The sequence below is a fragment of the Rhyacophila brunnea genome, unplaced genomic scaffold (genome assembly GCF_057557595.1).
Source record: "Rhyacophila brunnea isolate RB1 unplaced genomic scaffold, BYU_Rbru_1.0 scaffold_5, whole genome shotgun sequence".
In the NCBI taxonomy this organism is placed as follows: Eukaryota; Metazoa; Arthropoda; class Insecta; order Trichoptera; family Rhyacophilidae; genus Rhyacophila; species Rhyacophila brunnea.
In genome coordinates this window covers 23,705,466-23,722,191 of record NW_028233170.1, presented here as the reverse complement: position 1 = coordinate 23,722,191, position 16,726 = coordinate 23,705,466, and the positions used below count along the sequence as shown (strand labels likewise).

Below are 16,726 nucleotides of genomic sequence, written 5' to 3'. Positions count from 1 at the left end.
CATGCATATAAATTCTTTAATATTCTGATACACTTACATAATATACTCAAATATTTAAAGAATGCAGTGCGGTAGGCGAAAATTTTATCATCTCCGTGGAATCACTACGAAAAGTTGTATTGTTCGGATTACTTCCTTAATTTTCCATCCCCTTACAATGTATTGCCCCTAAATAACCAAATATCTAATAAGTACTTTGCTGGTTGGTGTACATATTTTAGACGCTTTCACAGAATCAAATGCATAGTAGGTGGCGACACTCGTTACTGATAAAGCAATTCCTTAATTACGATCACTTTATTTATTGTTGCTACAAAATTTCATCTTATAAGTATTATAACTCTCACTAGACAATTCAATGATATGTTTAACTCAATATCAAAAAAAATTTTCAAAATACTTAATTGTTTAAAAAGAGGTCCTTTAAATATTTATATTTTACTGTATTAGGTTGGTACCAAAAAGTTTATGTGAATTCTCGCAGAACCCCAAGGTTCCATGGGTCCAGTTTGGGAATCACAAGTATAGATAATAATAATATATATGGGTTTTTTAAAAGGCCACACTTACATTTGTAAAAAATAAAATATATATACTAAATATGAAAATAAAAAAAATAGCATTACATAATATTGTTATTATGTTATACTTGTATCTGCTGGAGACGTATTTGAGATCAGACCTATAGGGTCCAGGATAATATTTCTATTCAAATTGTGACACTAAATCAAAGGACAATAAATGTATCTATATAAGATTATTTTATTTTTAGAATGTAGAATTAGAATGTCTATATTTTTAATGGTAACCGGACAAACCAGAACAGTGACAAAACAAAACAGGCAGTGGAAAAATAAAACATTCATCTTTGTGGTATCTATTTTTTATTAATTAAATACTTATAAAACTTAAGTTTATAAAAGAAATATATATAATATAATCACTGCATGTTGGCCATTCGGCGTAAAAACCTCAATTTATGTGCTTTATTTTGATAATCATGCATAACTCCACAGAATTATTAAATTCATTTTTTTTTTGTACCTAGTCACAAGCATTTTGAACATATTAGATTGATTAAGACGTGATATACCTAGCTCGCCGGCAACACCGAGTTGAGTCCCGTTTAATTGAGGCTTTCCAGTAATTAGGAATTCAGAAATTACATAATTTGATTTTTTATGGCGTATTGAAAACCTCTGTTATTAAAAATATATACAACATAAATAGAGATACGACAATTTCAATATTAAATGTTATATTTTTTCCTGAAATGTTCATCGGTGTTCTGTTTTGTCACCGTTCTGTTTCTTCATGTTCTGTTTATTCATGGAACCATTTTTAAATTCACCAATCTTACACATGGCTGTATTTTTAAGTAACATTTTATACCTATTTACACCGCTAAAAACACAATACAATTAAATATTTTGTAATGCAAATTTACATAAGTTTCAGAAAACTGCGGCACGTACAGTGAAAGTATGCAGCACATAGTTTGCAAAGAATTACAAAATCACTGCCGAACTTTAAACATGACAGAATCGAAAATATCTACAATAATTGGCATATTCATTATGACATACAATTTCTTTGTGGACCGATCTTTGCAGAATATTCAGGACTTTTATGATACACTTGAGGATTCGTTTGTACAATTATGTGTAATGGTAATAATAATCCATCTAGTAGTATTATTCGAAGCATGTAATATAGATATTATAGATTGCGCATACAACTTTTGCATCGCCCTGGGAGGTCCAAATATGAATTAGCCCTAGTTAATGTACTTAAACCAGTTTCCCAGAATGCACTAATACAGTTTTCTCAACCCAAAGAATGCTAAACCTTTGTTTATCTGCTTTACAATCTTTAATATCACTATTTTATATTCACTATAAAAATATTTCTAGAAAACATCAGAAAACATGAACGATTCATCGTGGAAACCTGAAGAAGTCTTCAAAGTATTGTACCATATCCATCAGAAAATTCTTGTCAATCTACCATTACTTGAATTATGTGATAGTCCATTGTATCTTTTAAATATTGAAATGTAAATTATTTAATTAACCTTAGCAACTAAAAATGCTCGTTATTCCTCAAAGTACATCTTTCTGTCACCGTTTGTCTATATTCTCATTAATAACTGATGCTGTTCTTCAAACTCCATCAACTTGGCCAATAGAAACCTGGATTATTAAAAACATAATTATTATAATATGTACATAATATATGTCTCGTTACTTATTAATTAAAATATATGTTTACATTCGACTCCTAAAGCTCTATTTAAATAAAAAAAATGTCATACAATTATTGACGATATGCTGGTGTCTAAACAATTAGATACTCCCTGTAATCACATATCCATGCAAAACTCGAACCCTAAGTAAAAGAGAGGTCCAGAAACTTCAAGCAGCACAGCATGATGATGTAAATTTGGCATAACACACAAACAAGTACAGGTTCATCGCGACCCCGGCGAGTGCAGATTCGTTACATCGCGATCTTTTTTTTAAAACTGGAAATTGTGGAATGGGTAAATTATTCACCAAATTTAATTTCTAATGTCCATGAGACGGGACTCTATTGGAAATTAATACCAACACAACGAAGCATGCAATGAAGTCACCCAGTCGTGTATGAAGGGTATTTGAAAAAGGTTGTTCAGTGAAATTGTTGAAGTGCACTGCAATTATGAAAATGATATTCAAAATGTCATCGAAGAGATTGGTCTTATAGCCATATCCAGAGGCATCGAAGGTGTTGATGTAGATGATATTCATACTTTGTCAAAATCACACGGCGAACCCTTAACTAATGAAGAGCTACAGGAAATGGACTGCCATACGTCCATAGAAAATGATGTATCTGAACCTGTTCCCGTGCGAAAGTTAAGTGTTAAAACCATTGGAAAGGCCCTTTCTCTTCGCAATCAATGCATGGAGTTGTTAGAAGAGAACGACGAAGATTACAAGCGAATGAGTGCTGTAAAACGTAGCTGTAATGCATTACTTGACAGTAATCGCAAATTTTGGACAATATGTAAACGTATACAGGCCAAACAAGAGAATCCCCCGTAGATCACGAAATTTCGCTTATCGCGACCATCTCCAGAATGTATCCCCCGCGATGAACGAGGGTTACCTGTATAAAAATGAGTATGCAGTATCATCGGTTTGCCAAAAATTTTGAATAGGCAAGACAAATAACTCAAAGAAGAGATGATTGCTGATGTCATTAAGTGATACTCAAAAGAAGTAGAAGATGTCTAAAAGGTAGACCTAGAGATAGCTAATCGATGAGACAATTACGTTCTGTGGAAGTATACAAACTGGAATCATTCTACGGTGGCACCGCGGCTACGGCAAAAGCTATTTGCAGTTGTGTTGAAATTGTTCGTTAGCATTTAAACAGGCGTCGTTGGAAACAATTGGTTTCCCTCTCCCATGCCACTGTAGAATGATTCCAGTATAGATTGTAACAATATATGAGAGAAATTGAATCAGCTTGGAAAAGTCTTTGAGTTAGTCTCATGATGATATAGCAAATCATAATAATATAGTTACCGCCTCTCTTCCTTAATGATGCATAGCCACTTTCTGATTTCGGTGAAGACTTGTTCAGATTCCGCACATAATTGAGAACCTGCTGCCGATGCTTCGTCCAATTCCAACTCAAGCCACACTATTGAATCATTTTTTGACCTACAAGAAAAAAATAGGTATGTAATTCTAAAATAGGTTATGTTAGAAATCATGCCTCAAAATGAATCGCATACAGCAAAATCTTGATTATTTGGACCAATTGGGGATAACGCACCTTTGGGTTATTTTGTTATAATGATTTCAGGTACCGTAAAACGGGGTGAATGGGAACAGTTCCGGGTAAAAAGATTCAGAGTAGTGCAATTGCCAAAATGCTATCGTTTGCATTCCAATATGTATGTTATTTGACAGATAATTTATTTTTATGCCTTTTGGAAACTCCGATAGAACAGGAAACTAGACCGTTTGTTATTCATCAGACGTGAAAGACGTGTTTTGCAGGTCCGAAAAGCTTTGTGGAACGTGGCTATGTCCAATAATGAACTCAACACAGTTAAATAGGTACATAATTTTGTTCCAGCTAATCCACTGATTAAAGAAATAATACAGTTTGTGTTTTCTAAATAAATATTTCTTTATTTTAATCATGTGTTTTAATAAAATTTGCGGTTTTTCACTCCCCGTTCCTATTGACCCCGTTTTGCTGGTGAATAGGAACAGACCATATTTTTGGGAAAATATCAATGGTGAGTGAATATTGAGTGTTCCCATTCACCAGGCATGAAACCCGCACCTCACCGAGTAAACAACACTATACATAGAAGAAACCATAAGATATAACTTACTTGTATTTATTTTCCAAGCTGTAATATTTTTTTTGAAGTGCCATTAACTGAATTGATATATTTAGGTTCGCTTCTTCATATTCATGTAACTGCATTTTCAATATTTGTACATCATTTTTTAAACTGCAGTTTTCTTCAGCAAAACTTTTGTTCTACAAAATCATTGATATATAAAATTTTATATACAATAAAATAGAAGTTAAAATAAACCTTTCAATAAATTTAATTCAATTCATATTAATATCACCGCAACTGCTCAGCCAATGTAAATCAGTAGGCAACAATTTATAAAAAACGTAAATAATATATTTAGTAAACTCTAGTGTTAAAAATAATATATAAATTTAATTTAAATATTAACCTTTTCGCAGATTGTATTCCAATTAGAAATCTGTTCTGTCATGGCAGCAAATGTTTTATCTTTTTGGGTACATTTATTCTTTAGGTGAAGTATCTGTATGTTTTTTTGTTTCATAATTCCTGTAGGTAATCAGAATATGTATTACACATATTAATTTAACACAATTTAACATATCACATGGTGTAAAGAAGAATATAAATGAATAATTTAATATAAAACCTAACAACATCAATACATTCTTGAAATTACGTATTATAGAGGTGTGAAACTAATCTCTTTAAATTATTCTGATGATATGTTTACAGTCCGAAACAGTTGTCAATTTTCAAACCCCAAAATATAAAATTAACCATCTGGTTTGCTTCACAGCATTACCTTAAAATTATGAATACCACATTTCGACTTCTATCCATAATATTTATTACCTTTTGCGTTCCTCAGCTTTCGAGTTAACACATCGATGGATTTCTTATCTGATATTAACCTTTTTTTGGAATATCTCAATTTGTTCTTCAGTTGTACAATTTTCTTTTTCATGCTTTCAGATTCTTTTGTGTCCTTTTCATTTTTATTGTCAATTTTCTCTACACCCACCTGGGAAATCTAAAATTAGCACATTGATATTGAATTACTAACAATGTTACCTATATACCATTTCTTTTCCTTAACATTCTATATTATGAATATAGGTACATAACTTGAAAATACTTCAGATTTATACATGAGTACTAGAAAAAATCTTTTTTGAAAAATACGACGCCCGACGGTACTTGAATCTGTAACGACTAGATGCGTGCCAATATGCTTAACCAATTAAACTACGGGCATCCTACTTCATTACGACGAATTTGCGTTAATGTTGGCTATCGGTTTTTGTGTTTTTAATAATCATTGACAAATTAATAATCAAAGTAAATCTAGATAATATAGTGATCATTACCAGAACATTTTGTAGAGTGTATAATTGATTAGACATTCCATCAAATTCATTTTTAATGTCATCAATTAAATGCATCTTGTCAGCAGCATGTCTTGATTGCTGAAATCGAAACATTGGGTATTCATGAACAGCAAAGATAAAGCAATAATAAAATATAATAATTACAAGATAAAAGAACTTTTTATATACAACGTTTTTAAATTTTCTGTTGAATCATATAAACTTGACTTGACTAGCTTAAACAATCAAAAAAATTTGTACTTGATAGAAATAATACTGAAATGTCATATTGATTTCCATAGTAACACATGTATATATTAATAATTTTGTTGCTAGGACCCCAGACCCCTAGCAACCAATAATGGTGTCGAAATAACCTTTCATACAAAACAGAATTAACTGAAAATGAGATCAATTCTACTTAAAGATGGCTAAACGTATTAAAAAAATGGTTTGGCATCGTGTTCTGATATATTTTAAAAGTTTCAAATGTCTAGCTAATCGGGAAGTTAGTTAAAAATCGATTGCAAGATTTGTACCGGACAAATAAGAATACAAGCTAAGAAAAATGTTGTAAAAACGTGCCGAATTTTCCACTAAGTATAGATATTCGTAAATGATACCTATTTATTATGTTATATTAATAAAGACAACAACAAAAGTGCCTGAAGTTTCATTAAATTAATTACCATTGTTCCAGGTCGCTTATCGATGCATAATGAATTAATATCTTGCTTCAGCTCATTCAGTTCTTGAACAATAGTCTATAAAAGAAAATGTTTTTATTATTACAATACAACCAAATATATGAAGAAAAGATAAAGTTCATTAAAAATAAAAAAATATGTAAATGTTAATATAATATGTACTGAAATAAAATTCATATATTAAACATGTGTTTCGGATTTCCAATATGCTATTTATGTTCTCAAATAAAGAGTTTCTTTGTAGCAAGAAAAAATAAAACATGATTGAAACAATCCAGCTGTAGCCTATACCTCAATCCGAGAACCTACATGAACTTATTATCTCTTCTTGGTTCTTCCCTCATGGCTGAGAAACGTGACCACCCTAAAATGTAGCCATCTAAAACCAGGACTCTCCACCCCTCACTATCCTCTACGTCTCTCAAGGTAGAGTGAAGGCTGCTGAGGCTGTACCTCTGCTTGACCTTCCCTAGATATCAAAGGCATCAATTGCCTTCCGTTACCTTGCCCTCATAGTCCATGACTCAACACCATACAGAAATATGTAGAACACTAATGTTTGCACAAGTAGGTATAATTTTTGTGGCAATTGAAATTCCTCCATCCTTCCATATTATTATAGTAGTAAGATGTGTCATCACATTTTTCGCAATCTGTTTTCTCCTTCTTATTTCTGCTTCTCATCCGCCTTTTGCACTAATGGTTAATCCCAAAAATACATACTCATTTATTTTCTGACCATCAAAATTATTGTTATAAGCATGGTTAATTAGCTCAGATTTGGTTTCAGAATGTTTATATTATATTCTAAATTATTGTTTTAGATTTCCACTGTGTTCTCAAAATAAATCTTATCTTAAACATAATATTGGTTCCATAACTGGGTACATTTTCTGATAATCTGTAAATAAATACTTACCCTGCAGTTTTCTAATGATTTATTTCTCTGTTCCAACTTTGATTGAAGAATTTTATTTTCCAATTGCAAATTAAATTCCTTAAAATAGTGAATGAAATACGCATCTCTCAAAAGATGAATAGTTTTTTCTTGTTTGATCATCTGCAATAAGTAATTAAAAATATTTGTTAGACAAATGATTATATTTTGATAGATGATAAACTATTTCATTTTATTCACCTCTTCATTACAACTTCTATACAAAGATTCCATTACGTCCAAGTCAAACTTTAATGATTTAATGGTATCCTCAAACTTATTAATCTGTAACAAAAGTGAAAAGATACGATTGACAAGTAAAATTCTGAAAAAATAAGTTACGTACATACATTATTTAAATCTTATACTACATAAAATAAACTGGTATTTAATAATATGTTAGTTATACATATCTCTTGGTATCCCTGCACTTTTAAATGATAATATGAGGCTATCTTCATTTTTCTCATTAAGTATGTTCTAAAACCCATTATATAAAATTATTACATGCCACTCCACAGTCTCTAAAAAATCTCTTCGCGAAAAGAAAGGATATTCAATCAGAATTGCGATCAATGGTTCCTAAAATTGCATTCATTGGAGGTGCACCTTTCTTACCTTATGGAAGAAAATATATTCAGCATTGTTTCTGTTTGGCGAACACCTCTATAACTTTCTCATTAAAGCCTAGAACTGTCTGTAGGAGGTTTGTTTTTTCAATACAGTAAATACAGAGAAAGAATCAAGTCTACTGATTCATAGTACAAAAACACTTTTCACGAATGTCATCGGAATCAAACAAATAATAATGAAATTATAAAACAGTTGTAAAATATTTATAGCACGATACGCTTTTAAATCGTCCTTGTTGTGAAATACTGATAGTTTCTGTATAGGATCAAATTTATACAAAAAAATGATTTTAGTATAATTTTCCAACCATTCTTAGGAATATAAACTTTATTCTTCAAAATGTTGATAATAAAAAAGTTTTACGGCAGCAGATTAACAAAATATTCAAACCCATCTTTCATTTTGGTCCAATATTAAATCTAAAGTCTTACCTACCTCTTTACAAATTTCTGTATTGTTAATTTTTTTTATTTACTGTGAGGCTCAGAATACACACTGTCGGTACAAATTTATCTGGTGCGAATAATTGACAAAAGTGAGTGGTAACTTGTGAATTGTAATTAAAAATTGAAGAAGTACAATGCACGTGCATGGTATTTGAGCGGATGCCACTGCTGATGGTACTTTATAATATTTAATACCTACATATTTACAGAATAGCTCACCTCATCCCTGTATGCGTCTCTCTGTGATTCCAATTGCTGATAAACAAATTCATCATCTAAACTTCCCTGAAACTAGCATGCACATTTAAATAGCTTTAATGATTTCAAAATATAGAATAAGTAATGATAATAAAAATCCATTAATATATTATAAGATGAAGTAAACTTCACCTGCATGTCATGTGCATCACTCAATTGAAGCTCATGTCTCTCCCTTTGGAGCTCATTTATTGTGTTTAAATGGAGTTCCACAGCATGTTGTAAATTACGTACCTAAAAATTTTATCGAAACTGAAGTTTTAGTGAATTTTATTTAGTAAATAGTATTATTATAATGAAATCCGACTTTCAACTGAGAATAAATAGGTAGTACTACAATCCTCACCTCAATTGCTTTTGTATCCCTGTCAATCTGCAACACATTGACAGATCGCGATAATTCTTCCACCCTTGCTTTGCTAAGCTTCAAACTCTCTTCCTGTATGCGTAGAATTTCTTCTTTATTCTCGAGCTGATTATTGATTATAAAAAAAATAATGAAACACATGATAGTGCAAGTAGGTACTGCAATAAGATTAATTTTTGTTTGTATTACAAAGGACTTTTTTGACGAACTCTTCAAGGCAATAAAACTATTTTTTTACTATGCTAACTTTTTAACTATGACAATTGGTACAGTACCTAATGTTTTCTAAAATCTTATGTAAATTTAAATGATTTATTTTTGAACAGAGGGTTTCTTAGAATTGTTTTTAATTATTGTCCATATCTTCAAGAAATAATTTTGTCTTTGTAATTTGTTAGTATAGGTGCTATATCCCCGTGGGTATATAGGTTAGTGGGTGTATAGGGGTTAGTATAGGTGGTATATCCGTGGGTACACCCACGGTGGCCGCGCAGCATAAGCGTTGGACTATCACGCTGTGGGTCTCAGGTTCGAATCCTGGGTCTGGCAAGTACACATATTGTTTTTCAGTTTGTGTGTGAGTCAGGGTATGGACCTAATAGGTTGAGCAAGTGGCTGACATCCATTTCTCGTAAAAAACAAAATCTGTTAATGCAAACCTCTACTCTGTGGAGGCCCATATGATCCTATTAGGATCGGACAAGGTCAAAAAAAAAAAAATACCTGTAATATTTTGAATACAGGCGCACACAGAAAAATGGTTTGGGGAGTCCATTTCGAAACAAATATCGATAATAATTTATTATTAATTTTTAAGAAGGGCATAGGGAAATGGAAAATTCTAGCAGATGCCACTGACTTCCACCTATGGACTTCTGCACTTTTCGGGGCACATTCCCCATACCCAGACACTCTGCACCTTGACTCTAGCGATAAACACCGGCATAACTAAGGGTGTTTGTTTGCCTATGAATTATCGCATCCATAAGTGGTAATCGAATGTGCATGGCTTAACGGTCATAATTGTTTGGATTATTAGTATCCGTTTGTATCATCCGCACCATCCTGTCTTTTAGACATGCCGCATCAGAATATTAAAGCAAACATTGGATGCCTCAAATAGTCGCACACATTTTTAAGTGCCACGGGTCTTCCGGTTGCCGCAGACCTTTCGTTTTGTCAAATACCGAGAGGAATCCATTGAGCTGTTCAACAGTAAGAACTAATATTATTTTTACTTAAATATTTTTTTTTTTTTTCATGTCTGACCCAAAAACCCCCTGTGTGTGCGCTTGTTTGTATCAATTAACAATGTCCCATTAAAGCAGACAAAACCGGTCCTGTTTCGTCGCTATAGGATTGGTTTGTCGAAATCGACCATTTAATGAAGAATGATTTATTGTATCTATATTTCTAAATGGACCAGAACCATCCTTTTCTTTAAATTACTTTGTAATGAATACAGCATTCATATGCTGTAAAAACAATTTAAAGACCTCCATGGATTTAAATATAGGATAATGCAATTTGTTTTTCGTCTCCTGAACATTTTGACATTTGGTCTATTCGATAAACCAATCCTACAGCAACGGTTTATTATTAAATTATGTGGTGATACGAGGGTGGGTCAATAATTCCTTAGAAAAAAGCATTAAAACAGTTTTTATTTTTGTATTTTTTTTTTATTTCTCAACATAATCTCCTTGGAGCTCAATACACTTGGTTAGACGTTTCTCAATTTTTTTTAAACCGTCAGAAAAATAAGTTTTCGAAAGGTCCTCAAAATAAGCATTTGTCCGATCGATGACTTCTTCATTTGAAAAAAAAACGTTGTCCACTTAGCCATTTTTTTAAGTTTGGGAAAAGGAAAAAGTCACTGGGGGCTAAATCTGGCGAATACGGTGGGTGGTCGACCAATTCGAACTTCAATTCTTCAATTTTAGCCATTGATTGTAACATGTGTGAACACGGGCATTGTCCTGATGAAAGAGGATTTTTTTCCTGTTTAAATGAGGCCGTTTTTCTTCAATTTTGTTTTTTAGCTGGTCCAATAAAGATGCATAATAATCCCCTGTTATTGTTTTTCCTTTTTCCAAATAGTCAACGAAAATAATTTCACGTGCATCCCAAAATACAGTAGCCATAACCTTACCAGCTGATTTTACGGTTTTCGCCTTCTTTGGACATGGTTTGCCTTCGCAATCCACTGCTTTGACTGTTCTTTCGTCTCGGGAGTATAGTGGTGTATCCATGTTTCATCTACAGTCACAAAGCGACGAAAAAAATCATCCGGATTGCGTTGCATGAGCGACAACAGGGCTTTAGAGGCCACCACCCTATTGCGTTTATTGTCGACTGTGAGCAAACGCGGCACCCATCTTGCAGAAATATTTTTCATGCCCAATTTGTCATGTAAAATAGAAATGACGCTACCTTTTGAGATCCCTGTAACCTCAATTATCTCACTCAACTTTAATCTTCGGTCACTTAACACCATATCGTGGATTTTATTGATCATTTCTGGTGTAGTCACCTCTACAGGACGTCCTGAGCGTGGTTCATCCTTTGTTGATGTACGACCACGTTTAAATTCATTTAACCAGTTATAAATAGTTGCAAGTGAAGGAGCAGATATGCCGTGAACTAAATCCAACTCATTTTTTATTTCCTTTGCTGTTAACCCTTTTATATTAAATGTTTAATAACAAGTCTAAACTCAATTTTCTCCATTTTCCATTTTCCACAAGCAAATTTTTTTTTTAAATGTACGAGAAACACACAACAACCCGACCAATCTGATTGAAACTTCGCAGCATACTGAATCGGTAGTGCCGCTGCATGAAAACAAACCGCTTACAGTACTAGTCGCGCCACCTATCGGCTTTTCTAAGGACTTATTGACCCACCCTCGTAATTACATTGTATATTTTGTCGGTAATTTTCTACAAACATGTATCTCAAAAAACACAACTTTTCTGGAGAGACAAATAACAACTTTATTCTCTCAGTTTTAAATTCAGAAATAAATTTTTCTTCTGTGAAATATCCATTTAGTATAGTTAGTCATATATTATTTTTATGAAAAAAATATTATGTTTCTTCAATCTATCGCACTACACTTTCAACCGATCAGAAATATTGTCGACGACACGAGAAGTTTCAACTTTACTGTGAATCATTCCACAATATTACTGCAGTAAACACGTATCTTGACTTACGAGAAAGAACTCCAGTATAATCATCTGTCGAACTTCAGTATTCTGTGTACTTACAAACACGTAACTCAAGATAGGTACGAGTTTATAATATTTATAAAAGTTTTTAATTGTGATACGATTTTTTTGCATTGCTTAAATCTATTATATTATAAAGTATGTTTTGAGATACGTGTTAGTGGAATATGTGCGTATTCAAATTCTGAATTCATTACATCAAACAACTCAAAACTGACAAAAATTGAAGATTGAGAAAATTAGTGACGATTTGTCTTGATTTATTTGTTTATTTGCCTGTCTGTAACACAGAGCAGTACACACAGCTATCAATAAGGTCTCTCTCACTGTCTCCCTTAAATTTGCATGCGAAAGAGTTTGCATCTTTGTTAAAACAAATGCGACATTGGTATAAAATACGGCACGTTCTTTAGCTTTGAATAATGCCAGGTAACCTACATTGCTTTGCTTATGACATAAAAAATAGTATTATTGAATGAATCAATATATTATTATATAGTGTTTTATTTTATTTAATACAATAAAACTAACCAATTATGCAAAATATAAATAAAATTTGGGGTCAAATGAACCAAATGAAGTATATAATTTCAGAAGGCATCTAATTACACCTGCAGAAAAGGCATTTTTCATTAATTATTATATACATTACCATTTTCCTCGCTGAAATCAGTCTGAATTGGACGTTATCGATTGAAGTTGAAACAATAACATCAACATTGTCATCATTCTCCTTTAATGTGTTAGAAAAACACAAATTATTATTAATAGTGTCAAATTTTAATTGATAGGTTAATTAATATTCAAGTTGATAAATTTATATTTACCAATTTTGTTGATGGTTCGTTAACCTCATGAAGTGTTTTCATTTTCTCTGTTGTGAAATGTTCTGCCAGTCAATAGTTGACTTTTACAGTACCTATTTGCTGAATAGAAGTAAGTATTTTATTTAATATTAACACCTTATAATGGCAAAATTAACAATAAAACTGTAAACCATCCACTCGGGTCAATGACTCACCGGGACACTGCATATTCTGTTAGTGAGTAAACATTGTTCAGTAAAGGGAGACTGAAGTATTTTTAGAAATATTCCGTGTGAAGTAAATCAGGAGGGAGTGTGCATGAAGATATTTTATAAATAAACATGTTATGTCAAATACGTTACTATTTGAATTGGTATTGTATCAATGGTGAGAATGTAAATAATTTTGTTTATTTTAATCATTTTAATTTGGTAAATATACATAATCCTTAAAATATTATTACAGTTTATGTTATTTTATTTGTCATTTATCTTTTTCTGGAAGATCTTAGTCTCTTGTTTAATATTATTTCTTTAATATTGGGGTGTACTTGATCATATTAAACTGTTGGAGTAACTTGTTCCATTTGTAAGATTGTTTTGTAACTGTTTTTGAGATTTTCTGCAATTGAAATGACATAATTTTGCATATTAATAATTTTGAGTAAAATTATTTTTTATTTTACATTGGACTAATACACCAGCGCATCTATTCTATACACAATGCTGCTATCGGTGGCTATCGAGGGTACGTTTATCACATTTATGTATTGAGGTATTATAATTGTTACAATAAATTAGCCGTGAAAACTCTCTATTTCGCTCTAAAAGTTAACACACCCAAGAGAGGTGCTGTTTAAACATAGTACTTATTGTAACAATTATAATACTCAATACATAAATACGATAACTACTCTCAATAGCCGCCGATAGCAGTATTATGTATAGAATAGATGCGCAGATATAAGAATGTAAAATTCTTCATTAAAATGTGTTTGTTTTGTGTTTCTTAGGCTGTTGCAAGTTGTCAATCAATTTACTTACATGAAAAACAAACTTTCATGAAAAAAATATCCAGAATTCTAAGGATTTTCTGCAATTGTATAAGGAACCAAATAAAAATTTACCGTAATGGAGATGCAGATTTTAGTGGTCTTTCCGTATGTTTGATAATGAAATCTTTAAACTCATTTTGTTGCTCAGAATTTTTAAGTCGTTCTTCTAATGCTGAATATTTCTTATGCATATGTACTAATTCCAACTGTTTCTTGTTAAGTTCGGTTTTGTACTTTCGTCTTAAGTTCAAAATGTCCTATGAATTTAAAGAATTAATTTAAAAATCGTATTATCACAGTAAAAAAATTATAGTCACTGTAGGATGATTTTTAAGATATATAGTCATGAGACATATTCTGTAAATGGGTGTGAAACTTGGAGCCTAACAGAGGAATAACAGAAGGTTATCATAGTATTCGAAAATAAATCCTCCAACGAACTAGTTAAAAAAAAAAAGTGGTGCATCCCTACAAAAACTGAGCTTTTCATGAAATTGAAGCCCAATATAATTAATACCATCTGTTCGTGAAGACTCAGGTGGGTCACTCATGTAGTTAGGTACAATAGATCTAGAGTTCTCCATAAGACTTAAGAAGGAACCCCACTAGGCCCTAAAGTAGATGGGCGAACAACATCAGAGGGGAAGAGGTTGATTGTGATCGGCTGGAGAGAGGACTCACAATAGATACCTGGAGGACGGTTGTGCAGTTGGCCATGGGCCTGAATTGTCTGTAGCACCAGCTTAAGGAATTATAGATATGATGATGATATGCAATGGCGGATTGGAATAGCAGTACACCAGGAGAAATTTCAGTAGGCCGATGAGTCCTAACTGTAAATTTTTACTCAACATATTCATTGCAAATCGTGAGTACATGTGAATAAATATGATTTCACGAAAGATTTAAATCGGTAGATAAGATAATCTGCAATAATTCCTAATGTCTTGTTGTGTTTATTACATTTTTATCCCCCTCTCAGCTGTTTAATATTCAACAATAATAGCAGTCGCTCTATTTCATATCATTACTTTGTTTTGAAAGAACATATTATTATGTAATTAAGTTTTGGGCGAAATCTGACCCTGGTGATATGCGAGTCTATACCTACCATAACAAACATCAAATACCATGTCTTGTGAGTTTTATACCTCTCATCACACCAATTCAATAAGATTGATAAAACTACCTACCCATTTAAAAAAAATATATATATATAGGTAGGTATAGATTACCTGAGACATTTCATCTTCTTTTTTTACAATTATTTCATTCTTGCTTTCAACCCTGGATAAAAAAATAATTATTTATAGACACATAAATATTATTCACATGTTGTTTGTTCAATGTGTGTTTTGAACCAGAGTATAGATATAAAAGGTTGAGAAAGTGGCTGACATCCGTTCCTTGTAAAAACAAAAATCTGTTAATACAATCTCCACTCAGTGGATGCTCATATTATGATCCTCTTAGGATTGAAATAGTGATGTAAATATAATTAGTACTTCCTTTCATTTTTATTACACCCTGCCTTGATAAAATCACAATATGTATTGTGGCCTTATCGGGAATTAAGCCCGGAACATGCAGTATGAAAATCCAGTGCTTTGCGCATCAGACTTTGATGTATTTCATATTAATATAAAATTTAAATATTCCATGCATTTAAGATTATTGAGTAATACATGAATGAACATACGTTGGAAAGATAGCATGGGTACGATTGGCTATTTCTAAGCTTAGTCTAGTCTTTAAATCTTCATTTTCATCCAATAGCCTAGTACAGGCGCAATTCTTCTCAAACTATAATCAAATATTTAATTAATTATTTATTTTATTCAACAAATCATACAGCAAAATTGGCGCAAATCCAGCGGTTATAGACTTGAGTCCCAGGTTGTATTTTTTCAAAAAAGATTTTTTTTAGTAGTTATTCTCGAGATGTTTTCAAATTATGAACATTCGAATATTCAATATTTTGATATAGGAATATTTACAAAAATATTGCTGCACATATTACTGAATTTATTTTACAATAAACTACCAGATACCACCACCATTCCTCTAAAATATTTATTTAAAACCCTTATTTAATTTTACTTGGACATTATCAAAATACAAAGTTAATAGTCAATTGAGTTAGGTACCTACTGCAAAAAAAAATACAGTAAAACCTCGATTTAACTGACTTACTGGGGCGAGGGCGTGTCCATTAAAGCCAACAGTTGTAATATTATGATAAAGCAGGTTTCCGAATCTACATGTTAAAAAATTGATAAAGCAGTTAGCTTATCTGTTTTTGATTATACATATTTATTAAATCAAAAATACACAGTTTTCTTCAAAACAAAACATTGTTTGAATATTATAAAAACACAAAAATAACTGTTGCAAAAAGTCCACCATGTGACATCAGAATAAATAACCGAGTGCAATGCTGTGCGATCACGCGTTAATCATGCGCTGAGTATCGTTTACGGTCGGAATACAGACTGGAAATTTTGTCCGTCAAATCAAGGTCTACAAAATTATACTCAAGGCCTGAACAAAAACGAACCATGAGTGCCAATATGCGTTAGAGTAAGATA

At 32.0% G+C, this 16,726-nt stretch overlaps 1 protein-coding gene across 1 annotated transcript; it reads right to left on the bottom strand.

The window, feature by feature from the left end:
* Positions 1 to 1,040: 1,040 nt before the first annotated feature.
* On the bottom strand, positions 1,041 to 13,308 carry LOC147066196 (uncharacterized). The gene is made up of 14 exons (XM_085955522.1): positions 13,106 to 13,308; positions 12,931 to 13,011; positions 9,025 to 9,150; positions 8,811 to 8,912; positions 8,640 to 8,711; positions 7,543 to 7,626; positions 7,324 to 7,464; positions 6,387 to 6,461; positions 5,698 to 5,796; positions 5,183 to 5,360; positions 4,758 to 4,876; positions 4,397 to 4,548; positions 3,573 to 3,710; positions 1,041 to 2,192 (listed from the first exon to the last, which is right to left on the bottom strand). Exons 1-14 carry the CDS (start codon positions 13,145 to 13,147, stop codon positions 2,132 to 2,134), a joined length of 1,470 nt encoding a protein of 489 aa, XP_085811648.1. The 5' UTR covers positions 13,148 to 13,308; the 3' UTR covers positions 1,041 to 2,131.
* Between the last annotated feature and the right edge of the window lie 3,418 nt (positions 13,309 to 16,726).